Source organism: Mus caroli, unplaced genomic scaffold (genome assembly GCF_978045245.1).
Source record: "Mus caroli unplaced genomic scaffold, Mus_caroli_1 scaffold_18, whole genome shotgun sequence".
Taxonomy (NCBI): Eukaryota; Metazoa; Chordata; class Mammalia; order Rodentia; family Muridae; genus Mus; species Mus caroli.
Genome location: NW_028227273.1, coordinates 77,166,698 through 77,178,101, shown reverse-complemented (window position 1 = coordinate 77,178,101; position 11,404 = coordinate 77,166,698). Strand labels below are relative to the sequence as shown.

Here is an 11,404-nt window from a genome sequence, read left to right as displayed (position 1 = left end):
TATGTAAGAAATACATGACAATAAAAACATATTTTTAATATATATTGATCATATCATGTCATGCAGCACATCTATCAATACACATATTATTTTCTCTGTATACTGGACTTAATAGGATTATGTAAATGTGTGTCTAAGAAATCATAAATATAAAAATTTATTCTAAAAAGTGCTTATACATTTTTATCTAACTTTTTTTTTCCGAGTGTTTTTTATTTTATTTTTTTTTAATATTTTTTTCTTACGTATTTTCCTCAAATACATTTCCAATGCTCTCCCAAAAGTCCCCCATACCCTCCCCCCCACTTCCCTACCCACCCATTCCCATTTTTTTGGCCCTGGTGTTCCCCTGTACTGGGGCATATAAAGTTTGTGTATCCAATGGGCCTCTCTTTCCAGTGATGGCTGACTAGGCCATCTTTTGATACATATGCAGCTAGAGTCAAGAGCTCTGGGATACTGGTTAGTTCAGAATGTTGTTCCACCTATAGGGTTGCAGATCCCTTTAGCTTCTTGGGTACTTTGTCTAGCTCCTCCATTGGGAGCCCTGTGATCCATCGAATAGCTGACTGTGAGCATCCACTTCTGTGTTTGCTAGGCCCCGGCATAGTCTCACAAGAGACAGCTATATCTGGGACCTTTCAGCAAAATCTTGCTAGTGTATACAATGGTGTCAGCATTTGGAAGCTGATTATGGGGTGGATCCCTGGATATGGCAGTCTCTAGATGGTCCATTCTTTCGTCACAACTCCAAACTTTGTCTCTGTAACTCCTTCCATGGGTGTTTTGTTCCCAAATCTAAGAAGGGGCACAGTGTCCCCACTTTGGTCTTCATTCTTCTTGAGTTTCATGCGTTTAGCAAATTGTATCTTATATCTTGGGTATCCTAAGTTTCTGGGCTAATACCACTTATCAGTGAGTTCATATTGTGTGAGTTCCTTTGTGATTGTGTTACTTCACTCAGGATGATGCCCTCCAGGTCCATCCATTTGCCTAGGAATTTCATAAATTCATTCTTTTTAATAGCTGAGTAGTACTCCATTGTGTAAATGTACCACATTTTCTGTATCCATTCCTCTGTTGAGGGACATCTGGGTTCTTTCCAGCTTCTGGCTATTATAAATAAGGCTGCTATGAACATAGTGGAGCATGTGTCCTTCTTACCTGTTGGGACATCTTCTGGATATATGCCCAGGAGAGCTATTGCTGGATCCTCCGGTAGTACTATGTCCAATTTTCTAAGGAACCGCCAGACTGATTTCCAGAGTGGTTGTACAAGCTTGCAATCCCACCAACAATGAAGGAGTGTTCCTCTTTCTCCACATCCTCGCCAGCATCTGCTGTCACCTGAATTTTTGATCTTAGCCATTCTGACTGGTGTGAGGTGGAATCTCAGGGTGGTTTTGAGTTGCATTTCCCTGATGATTAAGGATGTTGGATTTTTTTTCAGGTGCTTCTCTACCATTCAGTATCCCTCAGGTGAGAATTCTTTGTTCAGCTCTGAGCCCCATTTTTTAATGGGGTTATTTGATTTTCTGGAGTCCACCTTCTTGAGTTCTTTATATATATTGGATATTAGTCCCCTATCTGATTTAGGATAGGTAAAGATCCTTTCCCAATCTGTTGGTGGTCTTTTTATCTCATGGACAGTGTCTTTTCCCTTGCAGAAGCTTTGCAACTTTATGAGATCCCATTTATCGATTCTTGATCTTACAGCACAAGCCATTGCTGTTCTATTCAGGAATTTTTCCTCTTTACCCATATCTTCGAGGGTTTTCCCTACTTTCTCCTCTATAAGTTTCAGTGTCTCTGGTTTTATGTGGAGTTCCTTAATCCACTTAGATTTGACCTTAGTACAAGGAGATAGGAATGGATCAATTCGCATTCTTCTACATGATAACCACCAGTTGTGCCAGCACCATTTGTTGAAAATGCTGTCTTTTTTCCACTGGATGGTTTTAGCTCCCTTGTCAAATGGATCTAACAGATATCTACAGAACATTTTATCCTAAAACAAAAGGATATACCTTCTTCTCAGCACCTCATGGTACGTTCTCCAAAATTGACCACATAATTGGTCACAAAACAAGCCTCAACATATACAAAAATATTGAAGTTGTCCCATGCATCCTAACAGATCACCATGGACTAAGGCTGATCTTCAACAATAAAATAAATAATAGAAAGCCAACATTCACGTGGAAACTGAACAACACTCTTCTCGATGATACCTTGGTCAAGGAAGGAGTAAAGAAAGAAATTAAGGACTTTTTGGAGTTTAATGAAAATGAAGCCACAACATACCCAAACTTATGGGACACAATGAAAGCATTTCTAAGAGGAAAACTCATAGCTCTGAGTGCCTCCAAAAAGAAACTAGAGAGAGCACACATTAGCAGCTTGACAACACACCTAAAAGCTCTAGAAAAAAACGCAGAAAATTTACCCAAGAGGAGTAGACATCAGGAAATAATCAAACTAAGGGGTGAAATCAACCAAGTGGAAACTAGAACTATTCCAAGAATCAACCAAACGAGGAGGTGGTTCTTTGAGAAAATCAACCAGATAGATAAACCCTTAGCCAGACTCACTAGAGGGCACAGGGAAAGCATCCTAATTAGCAAAATCTGAAATGAAAAGGGAGACATAACAACAAATCCTGAAGAAATCCAAAACACCATCAGACCCTTCTACAAGAGGCTATACTCAACAAAACTGGAGAACCTGGATGAAATGGACAAGTTTCTAGACAGATACCAGGTACCAAAGTTAAATCAAGATCAGGTTAATGATCTAAACAGTCCTATACCCCCTAAAGAAATAGAAGCAGTCATTAATAGTCTCCCAACCAAAAAAGCCCAGGCCCATATGGGTTTAGTGTAGAGTTCTATCAGACCTTCAAAGAAGATCTAATCCCAGTTCTTCACAAACTATTCCACAAAATAGAAACAGAAGGTACTCTACCCAACTCATTCTATAAAGCCACAATTACTCTGATACCTAAACCACAAAAAGACCCAACAAAGATAGAGAACTTCAGACCAATTTCCCTTATGAATATCGACGCAAAAATCTTCAATAATAAGTGCCTTAAACAAAAAAAGAAAAAACAAAAAAATCTCTTATGAATCCTCTATGAAAAGAAATTGCGAAAAATTCCTGATTACACAGAAACCACTCCATCTCCAAGGGGGAGTACTCAGTGTAACTGTTGCTTCATAGAATGAACTGGGTTGTGTTCCTTCTGTTTCTACTTTGTGGAATAGTTTGAAGAGTATTGGTATTCTTCTTTGAAGATCTGATAGAATTCTACATTAACACCATCTTATCCTGGGTGGTTTTTTTTTTTTTTTTTGGTTGGGAGACTCATATATTATTGATATTAATATTAATATTTATTTACCAGATATACCAAACAGTGCACCACTCCCAAGGGGTTTCACATGAGAGAGGTTTATTGTGTATAGACAAAGGGGACAGCAAGGCAAGTAGAGGGGTAGAGAAGAAAGAGAGTGAGGAGAGGTTGATCTCCTAATTTATATGGAAAATGACATCACACAAGTAAGGGTGGGAGGTGAGCAGAATGGGTTCTGGGATTGAGGTTGTTGGCTTGGCAACACAGGTCATGGGTCACATTGTTAGCACCTGGGTTTGGAATGTCCTGGCACTAACAGAGACTTTTAATGACTGGTTCTATTTCTTTAGGGGGTTATACGACTGTTTAGAAGGTTTATCTGATTCTGATTTAACTTTGGTATTGGTAACTGTCTAGAAAACAGTCCATTTCATCTACATTTCTTCAACTTTTGTTGAGTATAGTGTTTTGTAATAGGATCTGATATTTTTCTTCAGTATCTGTTGTCTCATGTGGGTTTTGTGGTATATGTTACAGGTATGTGTTCATAGGTGCCAAAAGACCAGGCTGGGCTTACAGAGATGTTCTGAGAGAAGGGGTATCTGGGTGTGGTTATTTTTACTATGTTAATCCTATCTATCCAGAACTTGCCTGTGAGTATCTGCAACTGTCTCATTCAGCTATTGGTAGAGCCTCTCAAAGAACTAAGCTAAGATGCTAAGCTCATGTCTGCAGTTACAACATAGCATCAGTAATAATGTTAGGGTTTGGTGACCACCCAGGGGATGGATTCCAAGTTGGGTCAGTGAATGTTCAGCCATTTGTTCATGCTCAGCTCCATGATTGTCCCCACATTCCTTTTAGTAAGGAACAACTTTGAGGTGAAAATGTTGGATGTGAGAGCCTCTACTGGGGCCCTGTCCATGTACTGGAGGTGGTTTCTTCAGATTCCATATTCAAGCTGTTACATATTTGACTAAGGTTACCCACATTTGGGCCTCAGAGCCTTCCCTTAGAGTTTCTACTCTAAGGGAATTCTTGTCAGTCATTGGTATGCCAAATGTCAGTGCCTGTAGTAACAAAGCTAGCTCCTAAATAATTGAAACTGGGCCATTATATTTATATATTTATCAAGTTTTCAGGGAACAATAACTAAGCAGATTTCTTCTATTTACATCTTCTAAGTTAATCTGACCTATTCTTCGTCAAAAATCCAATGATACTTGCATTTTTTCACTGATCTGTGTCTCTAGGCTAGAGGTGATTTGATTCTTTAATTGATTTTTTTTTTTTTTTTTTGTAAGGGATACTGTGACATAGTATACAACTCTGACTATCCTAGAACTCATTGCCTATACCAAGCTGGCATCAAGAACAATGAGATATTTGTGCCTCTGTATCCTCAGTGCTGTAATTAAATGCATTCTCGAATCTAAGCATCTTGTTCATTACTTTTGTAATGACAATATTTCATACAATATCTCTGTGTGCTTACTACTATTGATCTTTTTTTTTTTTGCTTGTCTCTTTATGTGTATTCATTGGCTTTTGTCTTCGAAGACCTTCTCCAACTCAAAGGGTGAAGAAATGACAGATGAGAACTCATTATTCAGTTTCCTTCAAATATGACTTGGTGATCATGAGTACATTATAACTTCTGTGTAAAGTAACAAGTGGGCGAACTACCAACATTATTTGAAAATATTGTCAATGAAATGTACATGTCTAATATTTCATTCTCATGCTACTTTTGTACATATACATGGGATGTTTTAGAACGCAGTGACGTACAATGATGTACTGGTGAGCTTTACTCAGGAAGAATGGGCTTTGCTGGATCCTTCCCAGAAGAGTCTCTACAAAGATGTGATGCTCGAAACCTATAAGAACCTCACTGCCATAGGTAAGATTGTGATTGTTGTTTCTCCTTTTGAAAGAGGGGGCAACTGTATTTTAGTTGTGTGGTTGTATGTGTTTGTGTTTGTTTGTTTTTCTTGTTGTTATTGATGTACCTCTACAATTTCATTTGAGAAGGAGGAAGAATGATGAGAATAAATTAGGCTTGTTTGTAAGGATCACTGAAGATAGTTTCTTAAATTTTGCCTGAATTCCACAAATATATCATGTATTTCCTTGTACTGTCTTCTAGGCTATAACTGGGAAGATGACAATATTGAAGAAGATTGTGAAAATTCTGGAAGACCCAGATGGTAATTTTCTTGTGCATGCTGATCCAAATATGCCTTTGAAGAAATCTTAGTTTGTTCTTGAAGTTTTAGTTAAAATCAGGGGTGTAAATAAGCACAGTTTTATGGATACTGATTATTAAATACTCACAAAAAGGACAACTCAGTGTCAGGTATTTGATTGTGTTTGTAAGGCTTTCCTGTAAGACAGAAAACACGGAAACACTGCCTTAACAGACAGTACCATTTCAAGCACAGCCCCATTCATTCTACAGTGTAGATCTGCCAGTCTGTTTAGTCTCATACCACTCAGCTAGTATTAAAAGTGTACACATTGAATATGAAATCAGTTTATATCCAAAACTGTCTGATATGCAAACAGTCCATAGTATACTGATGTTACTCATATACTTGTGGCAAAGTTGCTTATATTATTGAGTGTGGAAGTTCATGGAAGTGAAAAAGTTTGTTGTGAAACCTTAATCTAAATGCCACATGTCTATGAGGAACCAAAATTAAAACTAAGTGAATAAAAGGTATATATATTTTGTTATTCTCCTTACGTAGTTGTATTATATGGGACAGATATATCTCTGTCTGTCTATGTGTCTGTCTATCTGTCTATGTATCTGTCTTTCTAATCTATCATCTATTCATTGAACATAAATGATACAATTTCTCTGCCTTAGCCATTTTGACATAAAACCAATATAGCTCTCTCAGGACAATTAGAAGATTGGTTAATTTTCCCAACTTAGAATAAATTTGTTGAAAATTATGAAGGTGTACAATTAATTAAAATCATAACTTCTTTGTGAATACATCAAAAACCTCAGACTGCAGAAAATCCCTATGAGTATTAGTAATGTAGAAATGTTCTGTTTCTCCTGTTGAACTTTCCAAATGTTGTATGGTTCATATTATAGGAATATTCATGAATCCAACCATTGTGGTAAATCTGTGAATGCTTGCACATTTTGTCAAATATATGAAAAACATCATAAAGGAAAAAGATATTTTAACTTTGAGCCATGTAATAAATGCTCTTTCCATCACAGGTACTTTTAAAGATGTAAATAATAAGCATAATGAATCAAACCAACATGGATAAAAACAACATGACAGAACCTTATTATATCTGATTCCTCTTTACAATTAGAATAGATTGTTAACCTAATCCATACAGATAAATGATTCATTGGTATAGTTAATGAGTAAAACTTATACATGTACCAATTGCATACACAGGCTTAAATAAAATCTTATTGTAGAGAAATACTATGAAAATATCTAATGTGTTAATCTCTATTTATATCACAGGCATCTTCAAAGGGATGGACCAATTAATGCTGGAGAGAAACCATTTGAATATATTCAATATGATGGAGCATTTGCAAGAAACCATCATCATCAGTTATATAAGAGCACTGGATCTTTCATGTCTTATACTGATCATCAAATACATAGAAGACCACATACTGGAGAAAAAGTCTATGATGGTAACCAGTGTGGTAAAACCTCTTCATGTCACAGCCATTTTGAAATCCGTAAAGGTACATATACTGTAGAAAAACCCTATGAATGTAATCAATGTGAGAAAACCTTTGCAAATCACAGCAATCTTCAAATTCATAAAAGAATACATACTGGAGAGAAACCCTATAAATGTAACCAGTGTGGCAGAACCTTTGTACAATTTAGTCATCTTCAAAGTCATAAAATAACACATACTGGAGAGAAACTCTATCAATGTAACCAATGTGGGAAAGCCTTTGCATATTCCATAACTCTTAAAATCCATAAAGAAGAAACACATACTGGAGAGAAACCCTATGAATGTAATCAATGTGGCAAAACCTTTGCATTTCGCAGATATCTTCAAAGACATAAAAAAACACATACTGGAGAGAAACCCTATGAATGTAATCAATGTGGCAAAGCATTTGCATATCACAGTAGTCTTCAAATCCATGAAAGAACACATAGTGGAGAGAAACCCTATAAATGTAATCAATGTGGCAAAGCCTTTGCTGGTCACAGCTATCTTCAAAGACATAAAAGAACACATACTGGAGAGAAACTCTATGAATGTAAACAATGTGGTAAAGCCTTTACATATCACAGTCGTCTTCAAATCCATGAAAGAACACATAGTGGAGAGAAACCCTATGAATGTAATCAATGTGGCAAAGCCTTTGCATATCACAAAAGTCTTCAAGTCCATGAAAGAACACATACTGGAGAGAAACTCTATGAATGTAAACAATGTGGTAAAGTCTTAACATGTCACAGTAATCTTAAAATCCATGAAAGGAGACATACTGGAGAAAAACCCTATGAATGTAATCAATGTGGCAAAGCCTTTGCATGTCTTGGATATCTTCAAAAACATAAAACAACACATACTGGAGAGAAACCGTATGAATGTAACCAGTGTGGCAAAGCCTTTACACAATATGTTCATCTTCAGTGTCATCAAAGGATACATACTGGAGAGAAACCCTATGAATGTAAACAATGTGGCAAAGCCTTTGCATATCACAGAACTCTTCAAGTCCATAAAAGAACACATACTGGAGAGAAACCTTATGAATGTAATCAATGTGGCAAGGCCTTTGCATGTCGCAAATATCTTCAAAGTCATAAAATAACACATACTGGAGAGAAACTCTATCAATGTAACCAATGTGGGAAAGCCTTTGCATATTCCATAAATCTTAAAATCCATAAAGAAGAAACACATACTGGAGAGAAACCCTATGAATGTAATCAATGTGGCAAAACCTTTGCATGTCGCAGATATCTTCGAATCCATAAAAAAACACATACTGGAGAGAAACCCTATGAATGTAATCAATGTGGCAAAGCCTTTGCATATCACAGAAGTCTTCAAATCCATGAAAGAACACATAGTGGAGAGAAACCCTATAAATGTAATCAATGTGGCAAAGCCTTTGCACATCACAGCTATCTTCAAAGACATAAAAGAACACATACTGGAGAGAAACTCTATGAATGTAAACAATGTGGTAAAGCCTTTACATATCACAGTTATCTTAAAATCCATGAAAGGAGACATACTGGAGAAAAACCCTATGAATGTAAACAATGTGGCAAAGCCTTTGCATGTTACAAATCTTTTCAAATCCATAAAAGAACGCATACTGGAGAGAAACCGTATGAATGTAACCAGTGTGGCAAAGCCTTTACACAATATGTTCATCTTCGGTGTCATCAAAGGATACATACTGGAGAGAAACCCTATGAATGTAAACAGTGTGGCAAAGCCTTTGCATATCACAGAACTCTTCAAGTCCATAAAAGAACACATACTGGAGAGAAACCTTATGAATGTAATCAATGTGGCAAGGCCTTTGCATGTCGCAAATATCTTCAAAGTCATAAAATAACACATACTGGAGAGAAACTCTATCAATGTAACCAATGTGGGAAAGCCTTTGCATATTCCATAACTCTTAAAATCCATAAAAGAACACATACTGGAGAGAAACCCTATGAATGTAACCAGTGTGGCAAAGCCTTTACAAAATTTGTTCATCTTCAATGTCATGAAATAACACATACTGAAGAGAAACCCTATGAATGTAACTAATGTGGAAAAGCCTTTGCATATCACAGAAGTCTTCAGATCCATAAAAGAACACATAGTGGAGAAAAACCATATGAATGTAATCAATGTTACAAAGCCTTCGCAGGTCACAGTACTCTTCGAAATCATAAAAAAATACATACTGGAGAAAAACCCTATGAATGTTACCAGTGTAGCAAAGCTTTTACACAATTTGTTCATCTTCAGTGTCATCAAAGGATACATACTGGAGAGAAACCCTATGAATGTAAACAATGTGGCAAAGCCTTTACATGTCACAGTAGTCTTCGAATCCATAAAAGAACACATACTGGAGAGAAACCCTATGAGTGTAGTCAACGTGGCAAAGCCTTTGTATGTCCCAGCTATCTTCAACTCCATAAAAGTACCCATACAGGAGAAAAACCCTGTGTATGTAAACAATGTGGAAAAGAATTCTCATGTCACAGTACTCCATGAAATCATAAAATATCACATACTGGAGAAAACCCTATGAATGTAATTAGCGTGGTAAAACCTTTGCATGACACAGTCAGCTTCAAGCACATAAAAGAATACATACTAATGAGAAACCCTGATAATGCAGTGAATGTCGTAAAGGCTTTGTTATGGTGGTCTGAAAAGGAATTTTAAAAACAAATTCTTGTGAGAACCCTGTAAATTTAATCAATCTAATAAAGCCATTTGTTAGCAGTCACCTTCTAAGGGATGCAACATAGTTTGTGGGAATATAGTGGGTGGGTGTGTCTGTTTCTTTTCCCTACTCTCGAGATGGTTTTTGTCTTAATTATTTGCTTTGCTAGGTTTGATATGAGAGTTTGTGCCTATTTTTATTAAAATATGGTATGCCTTGTTCATTTGCTATCCCCAAGTATGCTGCTCTTTTTTCAGGGGAAATGGTAGAATATATGGGTGTGATGTTAGTTTGGGAGGGATATAGAGAAGTGGAGGGATGTGTACTGTGGTCCAGATATAAAGTGGGAGATGAGAACAGATAAAAAAATAAAAAGAATGTAACTGTACATATTTACACACACACCTTTTAAACAAGGTATGAATTAAGTATATAATAAGTTGTAACAAACTAAGATAACCTAGGTATAGAATTTTCAGTGTATGTCTCCATGCCCTCAAGGATCATAAGGCGATATTGGTTCATAAGGTCAATGGGAGCACACAGCAAACTTCAGGTTCACAAGCCCAGTGCAAATGGACAATGAATGATCAATCCAGTACCAGCAGCAGGGAGTCAGAACAACTTTTTGGTGATTGAAGGCTTATATAATTTGCAGGACTGGGGATAGGAACTTCCAGAATGGGTAAAGCTGAATGCTGAGAATACCAAAATGCCTCATTAGCAGGGGCAAGCATTTCAGGAATCTGAGAATCTAGGAGTATGGGTTTCTTAATCAGGATGAAGTTAGTTCATCCTATATTCCAGTTAAGTCACTGTGACATTCCTAAGGGTGAGTTCTGTGCAAGGGCTTTTAATTCCCCAGACAAGGTCAGAAAAGTAGAAGCCCCAAAAATGAAGGCCATTTTCCATTATGTGTTCACAGAAAAGGCAAGTTACACATTGGTGGACTGTAACCTTAATTAGAAGAGTTTTCCCACATTTAAGTATAAATATTGGGTTATAAGTTTTAGCCTAATTTTTGAAAGATTTTCACCATATATAATAAACTTACAAATATGAACATAGTTTTCAGCATACTCGGAAGACATATTTGTTGAAGACCACAGGCATTTTAGAGGTATTTTAAAACTATTAAATAGCAATATCTTAGACACAAGTACTTTTAAAATGGGGGGCAGATAAATTTTATATATGGGGTACTATTTATTTATTGCTTTCTCAGAAGTCTGTGAATCTACCTCAAGACCCAACTAATCCATTCTTAGGCACAAATCCAACAGATACTACATCTTACCGCAAGGACACTTGCTCAATTTTGTGAATGCCGAGGATTCCTGCTCATTGGATGATGAATACTTGGATGTTCTATGAAACTAAAAGTTTACAAGAGAAGGACTGTATCTGCCCATAATGTGGAAGGGCAGATCTGTGGAGGCCTGTTCTGTCTGACTCATTTGGGTTCTAATCCTCCAGTAGTTGAGGGGATATTGTGCTGTTTCCAAGCTGGATGGTTACAGGTAGAGAAGGTTCTGGAATGATATAGAAATTAGGAGCACCAGGGAACGTAGCTCACAGGTTCTTTCCAGGATTCTCCTCTGATCCACTTGGAGGGAGGT

General features: G+C 36.9%; 1 protein-coding gene across 1 annotated transcript; it reads left to right on the top strand.

Moving 5' to 3' along the window:
* Positions 1-1,040: 1,040 nt before the first annotated feature.
* On the top strand, positions 1,041-9,848 carry LOC147000515 (uncharacterized). Its single transcript, XM_085833229.1, has 4 exons — positions 1,041-2,760; positions 4,916-5,258; positions 5,505-5,565; positions 6,862-9,848. The coding sequence occupies exons 2-4, from the start codon at positions 5,225-5,227 to the stop codon at positions 9,152-9,154; spliced, it is 2,388 nt and encodes a 795-aa protein (XP_085689355.1). The 5' UTR covers positions 1,041-2,760; positions 4,916-5,224; the 3' UTR covers positions 9,155-9,848.
* Positions 9,849-11,404: the final 1,556 nt, after the last annotated feature.

Excerpts from the sequence above, each read along its gene's own strand:
- LOC147000515 (XM_085833229.1), top strand. The coding sequence starts at position 5,225 with ATGCTCGAAACCTATAAGAACCTCACTGCCATAG. Across the intron at positions 5,259-5,504 it reads TAAGAACCTCACTGCCATAG|GCTATAACTGGGAAGATGAC; the intron begins GTAAGATTGTGA and ends ACTGTCTTCTAG. Across the intron at positions 5,566-6,861 it reads AATTCTGGAAGACCCAGATG|GCATCTTCAAAGGGATGGAC; the intron begins GTAATTTTCTTG and ends TTTATATCACAG.